The 27565-nt window shown below is 39.6% G+C and overlaps 1 protein-coding gene across 8 annotated transcripts; it reads right to left on the reverse strand.

Moving 5' to 3' along the window:
- Positions 1-26197, reverse strand: tcf3b (transcription factor 3b). Of its 8 annotated transcripts, none has more exons than XM_026304861.2 (21): positions 25648-26197; positions 22689-22784; positions 20574-20646; positions 15387-15460; positions 14618-14690; positions 14063-14103; positions 13689-13821; positions 12857-12903; positions 8775-8874; positions 8589-8689; positions 8174-8267; positions 7969-8027; positions 7481-7556; positions 6915-6970; positions 6498-6695; positions 5638-5737; positions 5175-5319; positions 4764-4817; positions 3939-4174; positions 3681-3832; positions 1-3506 (listed from the first exon to the last, which is right to left on the reverse strand). In XM_026304861.2, the coding sequence occupies exons 2-20, from the start codon at positions 22761-22763 to the stop codon at positions 3687-3689; spliced, it is 1881 nt and encodes a 626-aa protein (XP_026160646.1). In that variant the 5' UTR covers positions 22764-22784; positions 25648-26197; the 3' UTR covers positions 1-3506; positions 3681-3686. The 8 variants fall into 8 exon arrangements, with proteins under 8 accessions (XP_026160646.1, XP_026160641.1, XP_026160644.1 ...); XM_026304856.2 differs by having other exon boundaries at positions 5629-5740; positions 8589-8686; positions 25648-26196; XM_026304859.2 differs by having other exon boundaries at positions 5629-5740; positions 6498-6692; positions 25648-26196.
- Positions 26198-27565: the final 1368 nt, after the last annotated feature.

Below are 27565 nucleotides of genomic sequence, written 5' to 3' on the forward strand. Positions count from 1 at the left end.
AACCCTTTATTACAATGTTTTCCTTTATTTTCCTTTTTATGTATACAATATTCAAAAGCCAGACATTGGAAAAGGTATAATCTGTTATTAAAAATGGCACATTTATTGCTACATTACTGTTATATACAGGACAGTTCTCAACTATATATATTTAACTATATATATAAAAGACAGAGCTTGAGTGAGGTACTGAGGAGCCTGCAGGAGTCATCAGTTTCCTCACTTCAAGATGTCAGGTTCTGTGTACCTGTAAATGTGTTTAACACTCCCCCTTTTTAGTTTCAGAGATATGACAAAATTGATGAAAGCAAGTATTTTATTACCGCTTTCTTATACCGAAACAAGTCCAAGCCCATCGACTCAACACTTTCCATCATAACATTGAAATTTTCTATTAACATCATGTGCTCCTGCAGTGGTTAGTGATGCTTTTCTGCAAATTGTTACAGTCAACACTTGTGTTGAGAAATAAAGTTCTCCAGATTGCAGACTAGTGGGATTTTCACAGAATACTAAATGACATGTAGTCACTTCTCCCATGGAACAGTTGGGCAATATCCAACACACTTATTGATCTTGTAATAATAATAATAATAAACCAAAGCTTCAAATACAGCTTTTTGAAAGAAGTGGTCAGAACTTCTCACAAAAAGTCACTGTCAATGCCATCAAAGATCTGGAAGAGTAAAAGGTCAGAGGTGAAAATTGTCACTGAAGACTACATTTACTGAATGACACTGCAGCAAATGGCTTGCACTCTGATATACATAAATTTGAAATTCTCCAAGTCATTAGAGGCTTCAGCTACTATGGAAAATAAAAGTCACTCCCTACATTGAAACTGAAGCAACACATACACTCAAACATGTTAATGTGCACCAAAAGCAGACAATCAGAGCCAAAAGCAGCATCTCTTGAACCCTGTTATGTCAAGTGATGTAGCAATATAGGGCTGATAGAAGGAAAACTCATGACCTGGACCCATGACCTCAACTAAAACAGCAATTCGGACAATATAATCCAGTTGAATAATTACAAAAAAATGAATAAAAACTAAACAAGATCTACGTAACATTTATTTATTTAACTAGATACACAAAGAAAATCTCTTTATACCATTAAACTTCTTCCTGAAAATTGAAAAAAAGCATTAGGAGAAGGGAGGGTGGGGGAATGAACAAGTACCTCTTTAATCTCCATGATAAATGAAATGATACGGCTGACAAAATAAAACTTTTAAATGAAAATACAAGTTCAGGCACTGTTAAGGTATCACTCTCCCATCATGACATCTTAAGTCTTGAGAATGAAAAGGCCACACTATTGATTTGTATAGGTCTTTCTCTTCTTCTCTTTTTGTAGAAATTAAACAAAGAAAATGCTCTATATCTCATTTGTGATTACATGTTGGTAAAAATCATTCACAACATGACATGACATAGGAATAACATCACAATAACACTGTTTATATTATCCCTTACAACCCAAATACCGACATCTGAGTCCAAAATAAATGTGCAGGACACTAAAAGATGAGCTGCACCTTGAGAGCCACTTGGTTGAGGGCAGACATTAGGAAAAGATGAATGAAAACTATTACACCGCACTGGCAAAACCAAGGAACACAAATAAAAATGAAGGCAATCCACATTTGTATGGTAGCTACATTCAAGAACCAGTTGCATAATTACTGTTAGAAACAAAGATCCCTTCCCACATTTTTTCCACAGTGCCCCACTGTCAAAGTAAGAACACCAACAGGACTGTAGCACAAAATCATTTCACATACTACCAAAAAGAAAGAATTCATCTGGGTAGCTGATGATTTGCCTTACAACAAAACCTGGAATAAAGGATACACCAACATTTTCCATTTATCATCTGTTGACCCTTTTCCTCTGCCATCGAGGTTCAATTTTGAAGTAATTTTTGACGAAATTTATTTAAATGTCAAATATCCCCTTATTCAACTCATCTACAATACACTCTAAACTTCAAACTAATATTGCCATTTATGTAAAAAAAATCTACAATGTATAGACTAACAAAAAATATATATTTTTATATATATTTAATTTTGAAAAATGAAAGAGTAATGTATGAAGTGAATTTACACGTCACTTCTCTCGGTAAGAAACGTGAGAGCAAACTTTCTCAGGAGGAAGGTGAAGGGGCTGTAGCTCAGTGGGAATGCTCATTTAGGAAGAGAACGCCATCGTTATACAAAGGCTTTTCTGCTTCAACAACTGTGGACTGATGAGATCCCTCCATCAAAGGACCCCAGATAGTTTTACAGAACATCAATTAAGGGGAAAAAACTTGAGCTGTTATGTCTGCCGGCATTAACAGTAAACCATATTATTAAAGTAACAGCACTCATTGGTGCTAATCACTTAGCAAGAGTCTTAAAATGGCTTTAATACAAGACTTTTAGGGACTGAAATGCACTACAGGTCGACATTTAACTTCCAGCCTACACCTACACAACTGTGCTTTGTCTTGTCTATGCATGCTTTAGTACATAAAGCAGTACAAAAACCTGAACCTATGACAAGGGACTACTGGAGTAACACTTGAATTCATGGTCAACAAAGAGGAAGAACAGTTCTGTAGTTGACAGATTCTCCCACACTTGGAAAATTCATAACCTTCAAGGAAGGAGTCTTCGCTTCCAAGTCTCCAGGTGCCTTGTAGGATGAGACTGGGCTTCAGTCAGAGTTGCCTCTAGGTCAGAGTTCCTGTCTTTTATATAAGCTGCATCTGAACTGTCAAAACATTGACCTTTCCCTTGTGGACCTTTCCACACCATCTCCAAACATTTACTGATGAGATCAAGGTAAAGTCACTGAATTTAAACAATTCAACTTCAACTATAAGCTTTGTTACATAACATATGTAAGACTGTACCATCACGCTGGGAATGACACATTAAAAAATAATTGCTCATACACATAAGCAATCCCTCACAATAAATGTTCCTCACATGTAAAGCAATTTGCTTAAATGTCAAATAGAAAACACGTAACAATTAGGCACAAATCCTTGATTCAATTTGTGTTTGTTTAGGTCTCCTTTCTTTCACCAGAGCACCTCTCGGCAGTGTGTGAAGTCCCAATTTGTGGCAGGACAAAAGGTACTCCGGTGTTCCATCGTCTTGTGGAAACCAAAAAAAAAAAAAAAAAAAAAAAAAAAAAAAAAAAAAATGTACATGTATAAAACAAAGAAAAACTAAAAAAAGTTCTTCACATTTGAGCTTGTAGTCATGGTTGGGAGTGCGACAAACAGACTGTGTCAGTTTTGGCAGTATGCATGTGTGTACAAGTGTGTGGGTGTGCACCTTGAAACTTGAATGGACAATACACATATGTCCACATAGATATACAGACACACACACACACACACACACACACACACACACAGACACACACACACACACACGCAGAATAATGGGTGGAAGAAATCGGTTAAGGCCACATCCTCTGACAGCCAAGGAAACACCACCAGATCTGTAAATTGGAAAGACCACAATCATTTATACCTATATAATAAAAGACATCAAGATATGTAGTACTACTAGATAAACTACAAAGTACTAGGAACAATAGTGACTCCTAAAAATGTAACTATACTAATAAAATCATCTAATCAACCAAAATAAAGTAATCACTCAACAGGCATACCTGGTGTTACATGTGGCCAACTGGATTGTGGCCATCTCCTCCCATACTAGGATGGCCTCCTGAGAGCTGCATGGGTGCCTCACCCACCACTCCAGACACCTTCTCCTCCTCACGACGTTTTAAACATGCTGCCTTGGGGTTAAGGTTACGCTCTGGCAGAGAAAAGAAACAGCCCTTCTTACTAACAGGGAATAACCTGTGTTTTTAAACAGAGCTAAACAACACTTCCTCTCCATTTTGTGCTGCTTGCAGACTGACCTCTGACTTGTTGTTCTAAATTGAGGATGACATTGACGGCTTGGTGCAGGATGAGAAGTTTGGTCTGAGGTTTGTCATGGCTGAGGTGCAGCTGGCACATCCTCCCAAGCTCCTTAAAAGCCTCATTGATGTCCCGTACTCTGAGACGCTCGCGGGCATTGTTAGCCACTCGTCGTTCCCTCTCACGCTCCATCTTCACCTCAGGGGGAATGTCCTCATCATCTTCATTGTCCTGACTATAGTTGCAAATACAGTTACTGAAGCAATGGATGGGGAGAAAACTCAAAACACCAAAATGCTCATAATATTACTGACATTTAGCAACTGTAACTTCAATCAACACTATAAAAACATTACCCAACAAAAACTATTTCCCATGAAAAATCACTTCATCAAAATCATCCCACAAAAGTTGGACAGGTCCACCTTAAATATTGGCCGACGCAGTGTGTGTATTGTTTGTAGCTGTACCTAATGGTTTTACATCAATTTTGCATTCTAAGATATGAAGGTATGATAAGTTGTAACTTCACCCTGCAGCTTGCTGATCCTGTAAATTCATGTTTTGTGTCATTGGGATGACAGGGATGTTGTATGTTTAGTTTAAAAATCAAAATGAATTTCAATGTCAAAATTTAATTGCAGCTTATGTGCAGAAATAGTTCAAATCAATGGTAGACAATACATTTCAGAATATCAGATCACAGTGACTGTGCCAATCAAAACTCAGATTTTAGACAGCAGCTCCATGAACACGTGCTGTGAGTGATGTCTGGCAAGATCCCATAAAGCACAAAAAGTTTATTCTCTATTGGAGAAACTTACTCATCTTTCTGGTCTGAAAGCCCAGAGAGCATCTGGAGGGTCAACGCCTCCTTTCTGAAAACGTGACATGAAGGGAGGGGAGATTTTGACATTGTTAAACACCTAACATAGCCTGGGATGTCAGTGGGACACACGGGAAAGAGTAGATGATGAAGATGAAAAGACTGTCTTTTAAAAGCAGCTCATTTAACAGCTGACATTTCGAACCTGGAAGCAGATGTTTCCAGCATCAAATGATTTCCTTAATATTCTCATGCTTTGCTGCTGTGACAAGATAATCTCCACCTTTGTGGGATAAAATTGTTTGCACATGATCTTAACAGCACGTTATGACATTAACAGCACAGTTGAGACATTTCTGGTTAAAACAAAACTGCAGAGTAAAGCAACTGTGAAACAGTGCATCTTTACCTTGTTCGACTGCGTGCTACTTTGGAGTCCTTCTTTTCTTCCTCAGACTTGTCTGCAACAGAGTTTTCATCATCCTCTTTGTCTTCCCTCTTGATGTCTGAGCTGCTGGAGGAGTGTGTGGAGCGGGCTATACCGCCAGGGAGATCTATGGACAAGCACAAAAACATGAGCATTTAATTCTAAGGCACTAAAACCTTTAAATTTCAGATAGAGCTCATCAAAATTCCCTTCATCTGAGGAGGGAATGTAATGCAAGTCATAAACTAATAAAGTTAAACAGAGAATAAGAAGACCAAATGCACATAAATGTATATATATGTTCATCAGCACTTGTGCAAAATCAATCTTTCGTTTCAGTATTAATGTTCCACAGAAATGTGAGTCATTCTATAACGTAATGATACAACAGCAACAGAAGTGTTCTGCTAAGTAACAAGCCATTAGTCTGACTAACTGGTAAAACCTTCCGGTTGGCCAGCGGACGGTGTGGGTCCAGATGCGTGATGACCATGCAGAAGAGTGCTGCTAGGAGGAAGGCCTGTGGGTTCCTCATGTTTTCCTCCCTGCTGATGAAGATGGAGGAGAGTAATTATTTCACAAGGTACAGACAAAGCACCACTTAAAGAAAAAAAAGAAGAAAAAAAAAAAAAAAAGACTGCAAAGGTTCCTCCAACAAAATGCATCAGTCCAACTAACTTGCAGAGTATGCATGGCTACAAAGAAATACCATTAAAAGTCTACAGAACAGAATGAACAAAGACATACACTTTATGGCATAGGTAACTACCAATGTCATACACACAGTTTGTCAACCTTTCTATGGAACCATGTTACTTCACTCACTGAAAAAACTATACATGAAAATGATTCTATTGGCTTGCAGTTTTATTTTTAGCCAGCAGGTGGCATAAAACACAGTCACAGTTTGTTTATCAGGGAAATAAATAAAGAATAATGCAAGTTTTTATTGTTTTTCCCTCAGTTTTTCTTGCACAAAAAGGGAAACTGCAGCATAAAGCTAAAATATAAAATTAAGATACCTTTTGTGCCCACATTTCATCAAATAATAAATCTAAGTATATTGCACATTGTGGATATTTTAACCTTGACACTGACAGTTTCCTCCAGAGCTGGTAGAAGGAGCATGTACTGCTCCTAACACACCACTCTCCAGTGACAATGTAACCATAAATAGTGACCTGTTCACAAATCTCAGTAGATATCATACACTAAATCAAACTGACCAGAAACAAATGAACATTTCAGTGTGCTTTATCTTATTGTTTTCAAACACAAATGAAACAATTTGAGTAGGTGCCTTACCATAGCAGGATGTCTGTTGCTGAGGGCAAGGCTGGCATTGGGGAAAGCTGGAGAGAGGCCCCTAAGGCCCTCGTTGTGTACTGGAGACAGCAGACTGTGCATGTCAGAGTGGGCGCCCTCTAAGCCAGGGCCTTGGCCAACTGCGTGACTACGTAGTACATGGATAGCCTCCTCCAAACGGTCCTCCATTTTACTCTGCTACATAAATACAAGACATATGTACTTAGAAAAAATAAAGAAATCAAAAAACAGCTAATAAATACAAACAGTATGCTTTTGCTTTATTGATGTAGATGTACTTACTGTGCAATAAACTACTAAAATTAATGTACAAAGGTGAGAGTAGGAAAACTGTATATGATGAAAGCTATGTGCTTCCAAATAACTTTTATGTATTATAAAAATGTTTTAACATACCAATGCATGTGGTTGCCCTTCATAGTTGGGTGTGGTTGGTCTCTGCCACTGAGCTCCTGCAGAGAGAAATATTGGGATAGTGTTTTGTGCTAATTCTCAACTTTACAGCAGATGGAGACATGTCCCTGTCTCAATAAACATGGTAAGTATCATTTTTGCTCAAACAAGTTCAACTATTTTTTTGTGTGCCAAGAAAAAAAGCTGCAATTAAACTGAAAAGTAAATTTGACTGATGGAAGTATTCTATAGCTGAAACAATATACAAAGTTGTGGCTGTAAGCAGAATTAAAAGGGCAAAATCAAGTGAAATTAGTTTAGCAACATTTTGATTGGCAAATTTTGCACAGTTATCTGATTGACAAATTTTACATAAAAGCAATGTAAGATAGAAATGATGCAAGTTAATTAAAGCTATGGTCCTTTAAAGAACAAATATGGTGTTTATGAAATTTAATTTTCTTTATATTGTTTAAGACGACACATTATGGGAAATGGACCTTACATTTTTTCTGACTTTTCATAAATGCAGAAATTCTACTATTATCTGTATGAGAATTATGCTGTACCTGCAATCGCTTGAGGAGATCCAGGAGTAGATGGAGCTGAGGAGAAGTTATTACTGTTGTGGTCTGAGGGGTAAATCTGAAAGAAATAATCAATACACCTCAACATTATGTAGATGCCTTTAGAGAGCCATAGCAATGGCTGTTCAGTGCAATAACATCAGACTGCAGAAAATAAAGCTTGTAATATTGCAGAAAATGTCACCATGATATTTATCACTAATCAATCATAGTGCTGTCAGAATATTTCAGAATGAACTTTCCTTTTGTATTAGACCATGAAAAACCAAAATGATGCTGAGCCACTGATGGTACATTTGTCAGCACCATCACCACACTTAGTTAAATTTGCACTTATTTGTTCTCTCTTCACACAAATTGCCCGACAACATTACATATTTTCACTTTGTCAAAGAAAATAAAATTCTTGTGAAAACTGTCGTAATTGTTTTATTGCCCAGCAAAAAAAAAAAGCAAACAGAAGAACTCACTGAGGCAAGAGCTTTTCCAATTTCATCTCCTGAACTGCCAGCTGTGGTGCCTCGGTTGGCTGCAGACACAAAATAAATAATGTGAGTCAGATGACCATTTAATTTGTTTTTGGGAGGAGAAAACAATCAAATGACTAGGGTTCGATTCAGTGACAGACGCTAGAGCGATACTTAAGTGACAAGTTCATTTTTAAAAGTTCCTCACCCATGATGCCTTCTCCGTTGATGGTGGGTGTGTGGTTGTAGGTGGTGGGGGCTGAGTGGAAGCCATTGACTTCAGTGCCGTGCAGAGGATAGTTCTGTGGGGACAGAGACGGGGGGGGGGGGTCACACTTTTGGAGAAAGAATACAGACAGCTTCATGTGGTGCAAACACACCTCACAGAAAACAGGCTAATTTGAAAAGTATTTCAAATTGTTTGGGAAGTAAAAAGGTCTGATTATAATGCACCTTATATGACCTGTGTGATATGAGCTACCCATGACCATTACAAATTTTTTGTTCTTGACGAAATATGATGCTCTCAAGTTAATCAAATCATGAATACAAAATGCATTTGAATCAGGAAAGAAACATGACCAGACAGTTAAAATAAGGCTGATTCTGCAAAGTCTACCCACCATTCTGTCCCCTGGGTTAATTGCAGAGAAGGAGCCTGGCTGTCCAATGTGAGGAGAGTTACCCAGCATGGCAGAGTAGCCAGAAGATGACCAGGGGTCTTCTGAGAAAAGTTGTAATACATATGAAAGCAACTACACAGAAAGGGTAAAAATAAATAATTCCAGTTAAATTTTGTAAAAGGTTACCTTGCACATAGAAAGATCCAGGGTAGACAGCACCAGGCTTAGCACCTGGATATCCTCCATTGTCCCTGGCATACTCATCACCAGACGTGGAAGCATACACCTAAACAAACATGCAATCAATTAGCATGTGGCTATTGTTTTCAACAACTCTAACATACTAAACACTGACGTTTTAAGAAAGTAGGAAAAAACATTTCTTATATAATTCCCATGCATCACAAGACTTGGTACCAATCCACTTTTGCTGTGGAAACCCATTTAATTACACAAACTTCAAGTGACCACAAGATGGCAAGAGGGAGTCTGCCGGTGGTGGAGGCAGGCCGGCTCCTTGCCTTTGGAGAAGAACACAGCGGCCATGGCATGCTGGGCATAGCCACGGCTTGAATCCCAGTGCACAGTGAGCACTTCCTCTAGCTCCCAGGACCCCAGTGACATCGCACTGCCTGGCCTGCAGCCCCTCCCTATAACACACTTGGTATCATCTCACACACATACCATGCATTCAGTGAGCCAACACACATACACACACACACACACACACATAACAGCAATAGCCTCAAACTAGCACTATGACATTGTATACGGTATCAACGGAAGACTGAAAACATGAAAATCAACAGCTCTAATGAAACTTGACATTTTATGTTACCACAATAAAACAAATTCAATCATACATATCTAGATACTGCTAACAAAAATGGATGCTGGCCCTACACAGCCGCAGAGTGAAGACAGGCATGAGAAGTCTTCAGTTTCACAACACCATCAACCACCACTCAGTCAGTTAGTCTTTGCCTCTGCTCCTCTGTAGTACATGGCAGATAGAGGAAGAGAGAAAGAATAGAGGCTATGCTGCAAAGAATGCTAATCCAGAGAAGGGATTTTTCTGTAATTTGATTTAACAGGGAGAAGTGGAAAGGGAATGGAGAGATGCACTTCTAATTACAGAGCCATCTGCCTGTTCCTGGACCACATCCAACTCCACAGGCAGCTGGGCTGAGGAGAGGGAGTGAAGAGAGGGAGAGAGATGGGGGCTGGGATCCAGTCAGTGAGAGAGGGAGAGAGAGACTGCACTGGGTAGGGGGTGGTAAAGGGGCAAGGGGGAGAAGTGAGGGGAAAAATGAAGGCCCTGATGAGTTATGAAATGGGCAGAGAGATAAGGGGTGTTGAGGGGGGACAGGAGAAGGTAATTTAAATGACTTAAGCAAAGCTTGTAATGGCCAAGGGAGTGTGAAGGAAACAGGGGATTTAAAATGATCATGGTTAATTCAGGGGAAAACGTGACGGAGATGGCTTCATTTAACAATAGGCTTTGAGTTGTTCTTTCACAGGGAACAATGTTGAGTGAATCCTGCTGCTCTACAAGGGAACAGAGAACTACACAATGACTGGTGCTGCTGGATAATTGTATTCTCAGGAAGAAAAGGGATTTCTAGGATAAAATCCTCAACTAATAGCGGTTTAATGTAATTCAGGTTATGACCATATAAAGGTCTCTATACTAGAAAAACAGGTTGTGGCAAGGGATAGGCAGCAGATGAAGATGAACATCAAACTAACCTCAAAGTGCTCTATTCAATCACAGGGGTTTTGTGGTTAATGTCTGGACAACTAGTGGGCAAAAGAGAAGTTCCTCCATTTGTTTGATTGTTGCAGATGAGGATAGGGTGAAGGTTCACAGAGTGAGGGCAAGGATCTAGTGTCCACATACTGGTCAGTTAAATAAGTCAGGCAGCTTGAGAGGAAATGAGAAAACCGCCTTTGCAGTGCAGCTTTTATTTGTCCCTTGCCGATTTACAGCAACATGATTTAAGTGACAAAAGTAGATAAAGAGGGGGGGGAAAAAAAAAAGAGTATGCTGAAGGGGTGGTGAAATGAAGTAGGAAGAGGAGTGTGGAAGGGAGGAAAGACCATCATCAGCAGTCATTAATCTGGGCTCAGACACAGGGCTAAGAGGCCTCGCAAGCACTGCGACTCACAACTGGGTCACTCACAGGGGGAGGCCCACCCAGGCCATCATGTGGTGAAGCATAGGCGGAGGGCTGGGTGAGGTGGGGGAGGGGGGTTCACACACAGACATTTAATCATTCACACTAAAACCACACAGCCATCGTTCACACTGTGGGTAATGACTGAGGTTCATGAAGTGAAAAAAAGGGGCCTCTGCCAGACAGTGTTCTCGCTCACTGTTTGATGACGTCACGACGGTGAAGTGTGTCTAGACAGGTTTCAGCAACCACTTCAACATGACAACACCTACAGGTTGACAACAGTAACAATCTTGCAGATTTTTTATTTCTTTGATGCACAAGTGATCAAGAAATGGACTAAGCAGACATCGCAAGGTCTAACATTTCTGACTAACAGTCTAATATAAACCCACATTATCAATGCAGTCAGCTACAGTAGTTGCATCTGCTGCAACTTTATCTCAACTTCAGGTCAGAACATAGCACTATTAACGCTTGACTACATTTTCTGCCAGATTACACATCCATGACTGTGTGATGATTTGGGCCTAGTCAGCCATATAAATTCGTGAATTTATTTCATCTACACATTGAAAAAAAACATTTGCATAGGCATGAGTCAGTTTTCATTACATTTTTCTTAACATTTGTGCAACATTTACTAAGATTATGTATTTATATATAAAAAAAAGAGCTAATTTGCATTATTTCTTGATGCAGGAAATCTTAAAATTATTTAACCTTCACAATGCAAAATCCACAAGGACAATATTTACATTCTAAATAACATGTATTTTTTTTTCTGTTGGTGCACTGCTTCAAGACACTGCTGTAACACAGGTGCAACAAGTGTGGCAATGCAAAGGTTTAATACCCAGTTTTATCCAAGAATGGGCTCTAACAGCAGCAGCAGCAGCACAGTCAACTACTGACCAGGATCCTTTTGCCTTGAAATAATCATCATCATTACACAAATGCATCAGTCAGTTCAAGGCCGCAAAAACACCTGTATGTAATTGAACATCAAAACATTACGGAGAGTTACTGTTCTCTTGTAGATGCAATGTGGTATTCACATTGAAATAGTCATCTACAACCTATAGTAACTGACACTGGAGGGACTACATGAGAATCAATACCCAAAACTCAAGTTTCACTAGTAAAAATAATATTTTACTTGAAGTCTCTTCTATAAATTGAAGTCAATTCTTTACCAAGTTACTTTAAACTACCAGGTAAATAAATTCAGTACATACTCATGAATGAAACAGCGACTAGTGTTTCCAGCTATTCATGGTATCCATCATGACCACACAACTTGCATCAGCTGCTGCAATCCAGGGCACACCATGAAAATGTGACACTTACATTACACTACAAGTTACTAAATCAGACTAAATCTATTTACATTTAGCCTTTAATAAACTTAAGGAACAAATGTTACAAATAACTTCATACTTGGGAAGTAAAACTCCAACTGATAATATAAGAAGCGGAACTGACAAATGACATATTTTGTCATTTAGTCAAATAACAAAGGGAGAAAATCTAAAAGTTTCAAGTTTGGTTAGAATAAGGACTAAAAAAAAATCCAAGTATCACCAACTTTGAACTGGATCCAGAATTGAACCAGCTATTACAGCCAAACCTACCTGGACTCCACATGCCTAAAACATCTGTACCTTCATCCAGCAATTCCATTACCTCTGCGCTCTCCCAAAACATACACTTTAAGTTAGGCCATAGAAGAAGACAAAGAACTTCAAAAATCCTATAGAGTTGCTTGTCTATGTGACAACCAGACTCTGAACACCACTTGAAACCACTTGAGTGTAGTGTAGAGACAACCAAGTGATGATGTTTATTGCGGTCTGAGTTGCCTGACTGTCAGCTTACTGAGCATAGGGTCTTTACCCCCGTCTGTCATAGGACTGTTCAAGCAGAGTGGGAAAAGCAGTGTGTAGCAAGTGTGTATGAAGAGATGGAGAGACCAAAAGAGAACGAGAGAGAGAGAGAGGCAGATAAGAGAGAGAGCAAGCGAGCAATGGAGTGAGAAAAAGAAAAAGGACAGGCTGTGAGCTATGAAGGCGATGGGAAGTAAGCTCTCACCGAGGACGGCAGGCCATGGGGTTTCCGAATCTTCTTTGGCTGGGTGTCTACATACATGCAGGCAGAGATACAGAAAAAAAGTTGAAAATGAAAGACAAAAAACAAGAAATTATGCCAGTTCAGGTACAGTTTCGTCATGTGCTTGCTAATTACAACTGCAGAACAGAAAACAGAAAGCACAAAGCAGCAACTGAGCCAGTGTAAGTAAAATATTTCTGTGCTTTCATTCATATGTTGCTTTACCTATAAAAGATTTGTTAAATATAGATCAAACTTACAAAATCACATTACTACTAGGAAGAACAAAATAAACAAATGCTAAAAAAATGTTTTGACTTGCTGTTCCATTTGATATCTATGATTCTACAATTTCATAAAATGTCCAGATAGGAGTTAACTGAACTGTAGAGCTAAAAAAAACAAACAAAAAAAAAAAAAAACAACAAAAAAAAAAAAACACTTGAATATTCAATAAACAGTTTATTAAATACTATTTTGGTTAATAATGAATTACTTAAAACAAATCTAAAGCAAAAATAGAATTATTGCTTCTTGCCTCACATTTTCTTAGGCATTAAAATTAATAAACTTTACTGAACTTTGTGTTTTGGACCATTGGTCAGAAAGAAACAATTTCAACAGTTTGCCCTGGGCTTTGGGAATTGTGGTGGGTCTTTTTCCACTTCTGAACTATGATAGACCACACAAAGATCATTGACCACACATAAAAGGTGGTGGAAAATATAAAGTAACGGTGGAAAATAAAAGCTAAGAAAAAAAAAAAAAGAAATGACTTAACCCACAACATGCTCCATGTCTCTTTTTATCTCACCTAGGCCTCCCTCAGGTGGCCTTCTCCTGGGGTTACTGGGGTATGATGGGTAGAACTGAGAGCTTGACTTCAAGCCAGAGGGAGACATGGCATCAGGGCTTGGCATCGCTATGTCACTGGGAAGAAAACCAGGCTACAAAAAGACAGAAAGTCAAAGTCTTACTAATAATACATAAAGGCGTGGGAAAACACAACATGAACAAAGAGTTTCTGTTCTAGGACTGAAGACAGTTAATTCAAAGTGTGTAATATAAAAAGAGAAGTGAGAAAACTGGGCTTCCTTTCCCCAACATTTTGCATTCATTTGTCTGATGTATACAGTATGTATATATCCTTGTAGTGAAATGCAAAGGATAACACAAATGTCAACATACCTGGCTTCCAAAGGAAGGGTACGGTGGCCTCTCATTTTTACCTGCAGGATAAAAGTGATGAATGTTTAAATACAGATAAGAATAAAACCCTGTATATGCACATAAAGAGACAATTATGTCCGCTAATACAAATAAAAAGTAGGCTTTCTAAAGTACAAAAAGTCCAGAGACGCCCTCCCCCTTTTTCAGTATGCTCAGTTGCATAAAACTGCCTGCCAGACAAAACCCTAGGGAAGGTTTCTGCTTCAGTGCCCTATCATCCCAACTCATAACGAACGAACACAGGCGCAGACATGCACATACATGCACATACATGCATATAGACACACATACACATTTCGGCACACAGAAAACAAACAATTCTTTGAACATAAAGTATGCACAACAGTGGAATCAGCCATTATCAACATGTTCATGTTAAAAAAAGGAATGGAAGTAAATATAGTTTTTAAATGTATTTTACTAAAGTGCTAAAATATTCATCAAACCATTTGTAGCACATTAGAAGTCCCTTGTTAAAATTGACTTAAAGAAAACCCCCAAAAAAGAGCCCACCTGCAATTCCCGAACTGATGAATGGAGAGGACAAGCCCTCATGCTCACCGTAGTGGGATCCTTCTCCATAGCCCTGCAGGAACAATGGCACACAGGACTACATGAGAAACATTAACAAGGCAAAAAAAACCATGGAAATAAACACCATGCAAGCACAAGATTAGACAAATACACTTACACACACCAATAAACCTAAATGATAACCACCCTTTAAGGCCATCCCCATCTTGCTAGCACACCTATATGGGTTAGTGGTTACCCTCCCTCTGCTCTTCCATCTAACTAACAGGATCCATGCCAAACAAATCTGCATCAGCTCGGGGGATTCAAACCGACTTTCTTAATTATCAACTTGTGGTAATCAAAGCCTGCTGCATCTATTTCACCCCCTGTTCCTTGTATTTACACAGAGTTGTGCCAAGACAGTTACGGCGGATGTGAAGCTGCAATTACCGGTGGGCTTCCACAGAGGTTCTGGGCTACCAGAGAGCTTGCCAATGCTCTATCCTAAGCCAAGGTGATTAGACAGAAAGTAAAACTACCACTCTAAATCAAACATGGCATACAACAGGAAAAAAGTACTAGACCGTTGTAGTGGTTGGAAGCGAGTGGGTGTTTGTGTTCATCTATAGTGACTAAATATGTGTGTGCGTGTGTGCATGTGTGTGAGACAATATCATGGCATCTCATGTCGTGCTTAGATCTCCAAACTTAAAAATCATGTGCAAAAATAAAGAGTGCAAATCTGAGCATGTACTTAACACCTTACCCGTCCTTGGCTGAAAGAGGGACTGTTCTGTTCTGCTGAGCCCCAAGACCCAGGGCCACTGCGCTCATCTAGTGCTGAAGAAAGACATATTGTTAAGATTGACAGGCAGGGCCACCAGCAAGTAAGTCTGAGAAGAAACAATCAAAAAGCAGGTTGTGCTACTGCTACAAAAGAACAATAGCAATTCGAAAATGAGAATACATCATTATCCTATGTGTCACTGCCAATGCCCTGATGTTGAGAGTCACATCAAGGGAACCTGTCACCATGTCCTATTTTCAACATTCAATGTCCTTAAGTGGCCACACTGGGGTTGCACAAGCCAGGAGAGAGCATCAGTATTGCACTATTGATCAAAGACACTGCTGTCACATTCAAGATGCAGTGAAATGTTAAACCATTTCTGGGGAAAACCACATAGGAAATGCTGCTCAGTCTACACATTAGTGTTCATTACGGTCATGAATAGCAGAAAATTAACCATTCACACACCCCAATAAAGTGTCTCCTGCACCATAAATTCTACTCAGTCAATTTGACACACACAATCACATAAAATAACACAAAACAAAATGTGTAAATCAAAACATGAACCACTATGTTCTAGGTGAAGAAAGAACGATATGTGGCACAAAGGAAAAACACAGCCAAAAGACTGGCGGAGCAGAAAACTCCAAAATACCCCCATCATCCCCTTCTCCCTGTCTTATGCACTAATGCTATCCAGGCTCTCTGGAGACACAAGGCTTAATTGCATGCTGATTTGCATAATTGTGCATATTAATGCTGTTTCCTTATGAATATTCATATTTTGTCTTTGATTTTTGCCTAATTAAAAAAATGTGTGTGAGAAAGCAAAAGAGAGAGTGAGCCGGTGGAAGGAGAAAGCAAGGGGGCGAGAGAGGGAGGGAGAGAGAGGAAGGAACAAGAGTGAGAGGGGTCTGGGCGAGATCAGCAGCCTGGCTGACGAGTGAAAATGAGTGATGAGGCTAACAGAGCGGTGCAAGCACCTACACACGCTGCGACAGCCATGATCTATGGTGCTGATGCCAGTGGCATGGAGAATCAGGCAAGCAGGGAGGAGAGCGGACCTCAAAAGATCATCTTTGCCCACCGTCAGATCAGACCTGCTGATAGGCCACAGCACTAATAAAGCACTGCATGATCATCAACAATGCCTAATGCCACATGACCCCAGTGAAGGGCTCACTGCTAAATAAAGATGGCAGACTATGTATTAAGACACTTCAGCCAAAGCTTTGTGCTAGGAGAAGTAATACCAAATCAGATAGATTAAAACCTAAGTCAGACACTTCAGGCATGAACAATGAGGCAGTCTGCTTCTAGTATACTGACAAATACATGTACCTGAACTCAAACACCTTCACCACACTTCATCTAAAATTGCCAACAGACCCCAGACCCCAATTTTCACATGTACTAAAACACAAAAACATAGCAGACAACCCACAAAATTAAATATTTTTTTCTGTCAACACTACCTTGCCATGGCTGGAAACACCCGCCAACAAGCAGAAGATGAACTTCATAATCATCACAGCTATTTTCAATACACCACTCATCTGCCTCTGAAGCCTCCATTTGACCAGCAGGGGTGCAGAGGATAGAGTGAAAGCATGGCTGTGCACGAGAAGTCTGACAACATTGTTTCACACTTACTGGAGTAATTAACTCAGAGGCAATTAAAACAAGGTGGAGAGCTGCTGAGGTGACAGTGACACTCAGCCAGAATAGGAGAGCCCAAATACGCCAGAAGAGAGATCTTTCTATTGTTGTTCATCTCTTGTCATGTGAAATATCAAACACAAATTGACAGTCACCACAGGCAACCAAAACAAAACAATGCAAAATAGCTTAAAAATGACTCAGTGCTCTTCACTTACACAAAATAAAAATGCTACACTGGACACAACATTTGAAATAATATTTGGAAGCTGCTTATGTGGCTATGCTGGTCCTGCACAGAAGTTTTAAAATCTGATTGTAAAAGCAAGATATTTACCTTTTAAAATGGGTCAGTGATATACTCCTACATCAATTATTTTGACCAATAAAAATATTTTTAGCACTATGTCTTAAACCAACCCTTCGCCCTGACCTAAAAAAAATTTGCTTTTAACAGTCTGCATTCTTAATAAAAAAATCAAAAGGACATACATATCTGCCAAACATGAGCTTTCTTTCGTCCTTATTTCATCAATTACTTCAGCTTTTTTATTTCTTGTTGCTTAGTAGTGTTGCTGTCCAATACAGTACACGTTAGAAAAAAAAAAAAAACTCTCTAGAGCTCTCACTCTCACACCACAGTTACCAGCCACAGCTAACTGATGCTATTTAATGGATTATCAAGACATACAAGAGTCAATGTGCTTACATTGGTAATGCAAATCACTGAAGTCTATTGTTCTAAAACCTTGGATTGCCACATTTCTGGATGCAATGAAATGTATAGTGATGTTTCCACATTTATTGATGCCAACTGTTAGAAAATTTTAGCAGACTGAAGCCACATAAAGCTTGAAAATGAGGTAACACACTTTTGTACAGTCAACTGACATAAGACATAAGATATGGGGCTGAATGAAAAGAACAGGTTCTCTGGACATACATCACATCCATCCAGATTTTGGCACAACTAGTGTAAACGCACTTCCAATGAAAGTCACATGGTAAGACAAATACTGACTCACAACCAGAGCCCAGAAAAATATTTATTTTCTGAGCCACAAAGCCTTCCGACGGCTGCAGGCTCTGAAAACAACTAATTTATTTGAAGGAAACCACTCTCCTTTGAGATTTACTCTTTCTAAGGGTTTAGATTTTCCAATTACAACACACTAATGCACAGAAAAAGACATGGCAATACTGTAGCTGTGTACAGGTATTAAACAGTGAGTGCAAAAGTCAAATGCAGAGCCAGTAAGCTAGCCACCAATAGAGAACACGTAGATTTACACTGATTGTTGTGGTCTATGGGAAGTGAGCCTGTCATGTCCCATGTATTTCTGTGTGTTTGTGTGTGTGATGGGGGTTGGAGACGTTGCCAGCAGCTGCAGAGGTGACAGAGGGGACGCCTGCCTGAAGGCTAGTGGGCTTGGCCAGCTCCCACCACACACCGTCACACTCTGTTTCCCCGACTTCTCCAACATCCCACATTTCTTACCAGTCCTCTTCTCTTTCCTTTCCACTCAGCTTAACACACCCTGCCACATACACATGCATGCACACTCTGGCTACTAAGGAAGGGAGAAGGACGCCTAATGCAATTAGCACCCCTCTGAGCGCTTTTGTGTTGATGAATAGAGGTGGTCTGATGGGCCACTAGGCTGCCCGCTGCCTTTCCCGCGCTACTGACTCCCTGAATATACAAACTGCATGTGACGTCATAGATGGACGCTGTTCTTTAATGGTCATCATGTCTATGATAAATATGTTTGCTGGCCAGAGTGTTTTGGAATAATAAGCAATCATCTTTTGGGGCTGACTTTCAAAATGTGGCCCTATCAACAAACTCAGCCATTGCATCCAAAACAACATAGATTTTAAATGTAAGCTTAAAGTATTCTGCTAATGTAAACAGTGAGTTTAAACTGTGTACTACACATGTTATTAAATGACAGATCAACAAAACACTCCTGAGCTGGAATTTATACCTTAGCATTCTGACTCCTAAGTGGGGAAGTAGAGGGTACCTGCAGATCACCCTCAGTTAAATGTGACAGCTTTAAGTATCGCATTAAAATGGGTGTCAATGACTAAAGGCCACACTTTGGACATGAGGAGGGGGGAAGGAATTAACTTCTCACTGCTTAGTAATTGCCTGCAGTAATAGAAACAAACAGAATCCTGCCTTCCACAGGCTGATCCCTCTATTCAACAAGCTCTCTCTCCCACTCTGGACACTCACTGCATGCTGGGCCAGTTTAAGAGGCCGCGAGCTGGGGGTGAGGGACATTGTCTCAGACTCGAGCCATTTCCTGCTGATCAGTAGGGGTAAGAGCCCTGTGCCGTGTTGAGGGAGGAGTGTTTTACACTTCAGGGTGGGGGAGTCGTTTCATGTCCATAAGCCCCCTTTTTTGCCTTTGTTCCTCAGTGGCCAAGTTCTCACTCTGGGGAACACTGGGGGAGTGTGACTCGATTTCACACACCAGGTTGGCAGGGTGACAGAGAAACGAAAGTAACACGACTTACTAATAACATTCAGGAAGAGAGAAAAGCTTACTCAAAGGCTTCAAGTGCTTGAAGCAGTTAGATATCAGCTAGTCTTCCCTTTAAAAGAGTGTAATCAAGACTAACATTTTTGAAAAAAGGATTAAAGATGTAACAAAACTTGTGTGTAACATCTGTACAAATTACATTTTTCATAATTAAGAAAGACATGATAAGACACAGACTAGGTTTCCCTAAGTTATGCTACATTATTACGGCCAATCGCTGTAGGCCAAATGGATCATTTTCTTTTATGTAGATAACAATCAAGGAATCGCCAAATAAACATGCCTAGAGCAAGCTGCAGCACATTGCTAAATAGTGAATTCTTCAAACATTACTTGCACTACTTAATCTATTACAAACGGTAGAATAAATAAATACAAGCACAATACAATTTCCTACTATTTTTTTCCCCTTTAGCAGAAAATGGTTCCAATGAAAAGTATCTGGATTAAACAGGATGTTTCAGGAAATTTGTGAAGCTGTTGTGAGTCTTAAGAGAACTATTTTGTACAAATTTAACCACCACAAACAATTTACCTCTATTATACTTACTGAGTGGCAGAGGTTATAAAACCAGAGCAAATAAAACTGAAACTGTCTACATGCTAGATACCACAAGAGTAACACTGAAAATTATTTGTGATTGGGTTAGCTGACATTTGAAGTTCTCATCATCTTTGTATGCTATAAATTTTGAACACCTTGATTTGTACTACACTTTAACTGAACACAACTGCTAAGACTAGAGAGTTTTTAATATTAAACTAGTATATTGTTGCTTTTCCAAAAACCTCTATGCAGCCACACTATCTGTTACTATCACATGGGGAAACAAGTATATTAATGTAAACAAATTTACACGAAAAAGAAAATCAACATTCGTGAAGACACAAAGCAGTAAGTCTACTTTAAAATTCACTGTAGGTTTGTACACTGATCTGAAAAGCTTACCTGATCCACCAAATTGACTGCTAGCGAGTGTCATTGTCCTGTTTTTCCCGTTGGCTACTGGGGGCGCAAACATCTACAAGACAAAAGAGGAAAGATATCATAACTAACAAAGCAAAGGAAGGCACACTTCACACATACTATTCCCCCACAATGACTTAACATACGCATATTGTTCAGTCATAGTGGTTTTTTCCCCTTACAGGTATTTCAACTTTGGGTCAGTCTATAGTTACATTTACTTTTCACATACTATTTAAGAACATGCAAATCCACAATTGATGACTCCTAGCATAACTGTCACATCATAAACATGAAAGGTTTTTATTTGCAAAATGCCATGCTAATAATATGTAGCCTTTTAAAACAACAGACGTAGTTTTTTTTTTCCTAAACAAGTATACCGTATTTTGAAATTAGACCTTTGAGACATATAAAACCAGTAGTATATCACATGGGCTACCAGGGGCTTTGCCATGAAGCTGTGGTGTGGTCTAAATATCTACAGTGCGGCATCTTTCAGTGATGTGGCATAATTGAACTGTACAAACCAAATCTTTTCTGTAACTAGGACACCATGACACAATTTCACACTATGATGCTTGATTCATTTCGAACAGAGCAAGTCTAAAGCAGTCAAACAACTGATTTGGACACCATCTTTGTTTCCACTGAATTTGATTGCAGATATCACAAAGATTTGCCAAATTTAGCATGCATTTTCGTGACTGGGCAGCAGATAAATAAAAACAAGGAAATTTGCTGGTGCGATGTTCGGCAGTTTCTCACCCAATTATCAATGACATATTTAGACAAAACATCTGCTGATACAATTTGGCAGCTGATCAATCTGAGCGTTCCTTACACAAATCCAACTGTCTAATGAGAACCTCCCACAACCCCACTTCAGAAAAAGGGTTACTTTTCTTTCCTGATGTACGGTTCCCTTTAAATACCAATAGAACAGCTAAAAATATTGCTACATTAACAAAGCAGCTGACTGAATCAAGCAAGTCACTATCCTGGAGCTGTAAACAATATTCATCAGTAGCCACGTATTTCAAAAATCAAAAAATAAAGCCATCCCTGCTGTTGCCCAGTGTTACACATTATAAAATGTCAATGGATCTTGCAATTACATAAATGCTTAAATATTAATCAACTGTACTCAAAAGAAATCTCATGGGACATTAAGTCTGCTGACAAATATTCATTAGGAGTCCCAGTTTGGAAGTACCTGTTGTGTCCCATATATAATAATTAGCTGGAACTGGCAATTTAGCCCTACCAGCTATTCATTTTATTTGGGTGGAAAAAGTAACACAGCTCCATTGGGCCTATGAGATGTTTATGTCAGCGCAAAGCTCGAACAAAGGCTTTACAACAAAGTGAAACACCAATAAATAAAAGCTGAAGAGAATACCTCTATCCACTTTGTAGATAATGTCTGGAGGATACCTCAGAAAGCATATCTGTGAAAATGTCTTCCTGAAGACTAAAAATATGACAAAAAGAAATGGAGAAACTGTCTGCTTGGTATCACAATATTTCCTCTTGTTCTCTTTTTATATATGTATGTGTATACATATCTATATATATATATATATACACACACACACATATATAAAAAGGAGCAGGGATGAGATTATTTTCACACTGTCCTGCAGTTGTTGATTAACTCTATGTGTTATAGTGGATACCAGTTCATTCTAGTAACAATCCACTTCGTTGTTGCTGTATATCTGCATCTTCTGTATAATTGAGTAACCTACAAAAATCTAAATTCTCAATTTACTTTCACCAGTCACGCTAAGAGTACAGCAATATTTTACTTACTGGTGTTATCAGCACTACCTATGCATGCCAAGAATGGAGGATGGAAACATATTGGGGTGACACAACCGACTGTTGATCATGAGACTAAGATTTCAAATTTTCAGCAGCAGATTATGAGAAATTAAGCTTAGCAGTAATTTACTCTCCTTACTCCCCCTCCCCCCAATCTCTCATGCAGACCTCCAGCTCTAGTCTGCCCATAACCAGACCTGTATCATACCCACTGCCACCCACCTACCACTGCCACCCAGAACCACCCAGACTGCTCTCCCGCTCTCTTACCGCACTGAAATCCAGGAGGTCGCTGAGTTCCTTGTCAGTTCCCACTGCAGCCATTCTTTGCTGCTGTTCGTTCATACCCTTCAGTCTCTAATAAACCTACAAGAGAAATTTGCAGATACTCGATTTTAATGGTACTAGTAAGTAAGAAGGAGAAGTTAGATGTAGCTCTTAAAAACAGGATGGATAATGGTAATGAATGGTTTAAACTACTCTGCCTTTGCCTTATCACAACCCTTAACCCATGAGATAGATAATTCACATTGGCAAGTTGTCAGATGATACAAACACAAAAGTGCAGTATGTTACTAATTTTCTTACTGCTACATCAAACTTGTTTTTGTAATTCAAAAAATACACCTGCTATTAATAACCTTGTGGATTTGGAAAGTTAAACATGAAAATCGGTGACTGTCTATTGAGTCTCAGCTGGCCAAAACATAAGAGTTCAAATTAGCACCACACTGAAATATGGACTGATGGGTAAAAACAGACAACACGATGCCACTAAACACTACACACTACAAGCAGGCCAATTTAAAAACACTAATTTAGCTAAGACACTGCCTTCCCGTCAAAGTTGTAGAAGAAGCACTGCCACGAAATGAAGAATACTCAGCCTTTAGTCAAATCACTACCAAGTACTGTAATGACTTAAAAAAAAAAAAAAAGTCTTTCATTTTACGCAACCCTGGCAAAAACAACCATGTCATTCATTTCTGCATAAAGGAGAATGTAATACATTTACAATTACAGACATAATTGGGACTATTGTTAGCCCAAGGAAATAGGGGTGAAAGGCAGAGCTAATGACTGTATGCAAACACGTCATTACCAAATTACCATATGTCAACTCAGAAAGAACCTTGTCAAATGACACTGTGAGCATGAATACTGGATTTACTCTGTGTTTAGCATTCCAGCGCAAGCCTGAGGCCGCTCTCTGATGCTGAGCCGTGGTTCTGCAAGCCTCACAGGGAACTAGTGGTAAAGGGAGTGTGTGGGGGAATAGAGGCACTTGGACACCAACAGGTGGTGTGCTTTTACAGCCTCTTTTGTAATACAGCAGTAGCATTAATTGATGCAATCAAAAAACAAAGATGGATATCTTAGAGGAAATGCAGACTGTAAGATGTAAACAATGGGAACATTTGAACTTATGTCAAAAAATAAAAACAACCAAAAAAAAAAAACCAAAACACTTGAAATCAAAGACAACATAAGTAAATGTAGCACATCATCTTCCACATGTATGAAAAGAACACAAGTCACTTCAGGGGAAACAAACAGTTCAAGCCAAGTCTAGTGAACTTGGGCGAGCGGAACTAATTTAACCTTGAGCCAAGGAAAGGAAGTGAACACACAGCACATCGCCCCCAGTGTAAATAGACTATCAACATGGCTGTCATTGCATTTCCAAACTTTTGGATAAGATGGCCAGTGAAGGGCAAGACAGGCCGCTAAAAGAAACTTAACATTTGCAATATTAGGCTATTTAACCACAGGGGTAAAAGGAGTAGAGTGCATGGGGTGGCTTAATGCAACAAAATGGCATCTTCAGCTACTGCTGGATCAATATTTGAAGCAAGCAGATTAGGGGTCTTTGTCACCCCACACAAGGCAGAGAAGGCACCTCGTTCCCTACAAAAGAGCCTGCACTTCCAGTAAAACAAACCACGAGCTAATCAGATGCCTCACATCCAAACTTAATATTTAGTATTAATTCATGAGAGTAAACACGAATTACATTTTAGTGCTATCAGCTTCTGATCACGACTTCAATAACAGGCCAAATTAAGTTCCTTATTCCTGACTAGCAAAAATGTAATTACTTGAGGATATTTGTTGTTGACTGAAAAAAATTTTGAAAACAATTCTTCGAGCATACGCACTATTAGCCTTGTCAAATATTAAAATAAGAGCAAAGCAAGTATTTATCTATAAGAGGAGTTTGTCAATGATATTACTGCGGAAACAACAGGGGCGGCCGCGCTGATCAGAAAAGGCATTTTCAACTGTTGATTCAAATACTGCAAGAAAGAAACGGAGTCTATTGTCTTGTGTCTGAATCATTTGTATTTATAATTTAGCTTGGGGTCAAATAGTTTACAACAATGACAGCAAACATCCAGGGCACAACAGGATGTAGGCTGCACATTATTTGATCATCTCGGCTAGGCCACATCCAGGACCAGGCTTACTGCTGATAACTAACCTCATTCACCATTTATTTTTCAACTATTTTGACATCCTCCTCAATGTTAACACAGCCACAATCTCCAGTTGAGGCTCTCGGGTTGAAACTAATCCTGTGTAAAACAAGTGCAACGGGCCCTGACCCTGGAGAACAAAAAGCAATGGCCCAAACTTCACGCAACAAATACTGAGCTCTTTCTTCCACATATTAGGGTTCAAGTCGTGCATTATGAGGGAGTTGAGCGGAGGAGACGGTGGGGGTGGGAGCATGAGGAATTTCCTGCCAAATGTGCAATAAAATAAAGTCTAGCTGGTGGCCAGACACTTCCATAAAGGGACGGATAAAGGGGTTTTATGGAAAGTTTGTGTCGGGCATTTACGGTAAATACATATAGGCCCACGACACAAAGTTTAGCTAAAACGCTCGCCAACATTACACAACGTAAAGATTTCACATTTCCACAGAGCCACCGACGGAGACACACGGTGAAAAACAAAATGAGGCTTGCTAGGCAGCACTAACATTTCACGTTAGTGCAGTCTTTTTGCAGAACAAAGGAGTAATTTCCTCCTCTCCGTGGTCGATGCGGAGACCATCACACAGTTGGGTCGCCACCTCAAACCAGACAAAAACTTGCATCCCCCGCTTTAACCACACATTCCCAAAAACTTTTCGAAAATTGCAGGCGTCAAAACAGGTGTCAATGAAACCAATCGAATTCATGCGACTTCCCCCGAAAGATGAAGTGAAAGAGTGTGTTTTTACCTCTCCTGCCCAAGTGTCTGATGTCCAACAGTAAAAAGAAAAGCGGAGACTCGCAAGGGGAAAAACATAAAACTTCAAGAGAATTTCGACCTCAGTGCATGAAACGCATTGGAGCACTGTGGACGTCTTCCTTTTGTCCCGGCAAGCCTGCTTTTCACCCAGCGCCCACGTGTTTGCTTCAATGTAACGAGTCTGTGTGCAAACAAATCTATTATAGTAACTAATCTTGCGTCTTCCCTTTTTGTTGTTACAACTGAGATGATTTCATTCTTCTCGTAGACATCTTCACCACCTCCGTCCACATTGTCAGACGCAACAACGTATCCCTCCGCACAAAAGTGAGGGCCTCAACGCCAGTGGTGTCCGATTTCAAACGCCTTTGAGAGACGGGATATTTTCACAAAGAAAAAATGCAGCCTTAATGTCTTCCGGTGGACAAAACGACGATCGTGTTTAACGCCGACGCCCAGTTTTGTGTACCGTATCTGTAATCCTCAAAATGCAAGCGCGCTACGAGCACTAGGTCGTCCAGCGGAAGGCTATCGTAAGAAAGTTACCTGCGATTACACAGCAGTCGCTTGACGAGATGGCACGATAAATGCGAAAGAGCTCAGCCAATGGCAAAGCGTGTACGGTTGATTGGCAGCAACAGCAGCCGGCGAGCGGCTGGGAATCCAACTTGTACCCGCCTTCTTCTTGACGCTCACTTTCCGTGTGAGCTCAGGGAGGCTGGCTGAGGGGGGCTCCAACATGCCCGCTGACATCATTTTATTACTGTGGTTGGTGTGCGCGCTTCTCCTTAAAAAACAACAACAATAATAGCCACAACCTGCGAACTATTTTGTTTTCAATTTAAATGTTTAAATGTTACTGCTCAGCGTTAAATGACGCTACACGGTGAAAGTAGCGGGCCTGTTTTTCTATGTCAACACAAATGTACAACACAGTTGTTATTGTATATTACAAATGTTTTTGTGTTTCCCAACATATTATATCGATTTTTTCCTGTAGGTTGTTATAAAAGGAGACTTCTCAGACTATTTTTATTGTTTTGACCTTGCAGATAGGAGCATCTGTACTTCAGTAGGTCAATAATATTTTTTTCAATTGAGGATTATTTTTTAAAAAATGACATTACAATTTGCCAATGCCCAGTGATACATATTAAAATAATTTGCTTTAACCTCATAATATTCAGTTAATGATTATATAAGACAAAGAAAAACATAAAGCCCTACAGTGAATAAGCTGGAACCAGCAAATGTTTGGCAGTGTGGTTTGAAAACTGACTTGGAAAAAATAGTGGATTATGAAAATAGTTGCCGATTCATTTTCTGTCAGACGACCAGATCAATCAGCTAATCGTTTCTGCTGTAATGTTTTAGGTAGCCAGTCTTTTGTGAATGAGCCGATAACCATGAGACCAACACACCCCCAGTAACTGCCTGCTCCAGAGCAGAGTGGAGGGGAGGTAGAGCAGTGAGAAGTGAGTGTAGGATCACAGGGCAGGGGGTACAGAGAAATAGTTCAGAGAAAACAGTTCAAACAGGGAGGGTGCACCAGAGGATCAGCTCAAATGTGTCTGTCAAACCGCTCCTTCTACAAGATAACAAAATCAGTATGTTAATATTTTAAATGAACTGCAGTTTATTCACCACAATGATGATGAAGTGCTTCAAATGGAATAGGTTTAGAAGACTTGTGTAATGTGTTTTCTTCCTTTTTTCAATATGTGCGCAATATGCCTATGCAATTGTGCTTAGCATGAAACGACTCAATAACCACTCTATTGAAAAGTATATGTAGGTGTTAGACAGCTGTTGTTTCTAGCCTGAAGGCAAGCCTCGTCAAAGACGAGGGAATTTAAGATGACCCTGCTTTGTTTCCTATCTAAAACATCCAAAATTGCCATGTTGTA

The sequence above is a fragment of the Mastacembelus armatus genome, chromosome 4 (assembly GCF_900324485.2).
Source record: "Mastacembelus armatus chromosome 4, fMasArm1.2, whole genome shotgun sequence".
Taxonomy (NCBI): Eukaryota; Metazoa; Chordata; class Actinopteri; order Synbranchiformes; family Mastacembelidae; genus Mastacembelus; species Mastacembelus armatus.

What these genes read in the sequence shown, in the direction of transcription:
- tcf3b (XM_026304855.2), bottom strand. Translation starts at nt 22,763, where the DNA reads ATGAACGAACAGCAGCAAAGAATGGCTGCAGTGGGAACTGACAAGGAA. An exon ending in AAGGGCAACCACATGCATTG is followed by an intron (nt 6,696 to 6,914) that starts GTATGTTAAAAC and finishes GTATTTATGTAG; the next exon opens with CAGAGTAAAATGGAGGACCG. An exon ending in CCAACCGGAAGGTTTTACCA is followed by an intron (nt 5,320 to 5,628) that starts GTTAGTCAGACT and finishes GCTTGTCCATAG; the next exon opens with ATCTCCCTGGCGGTATAGCC.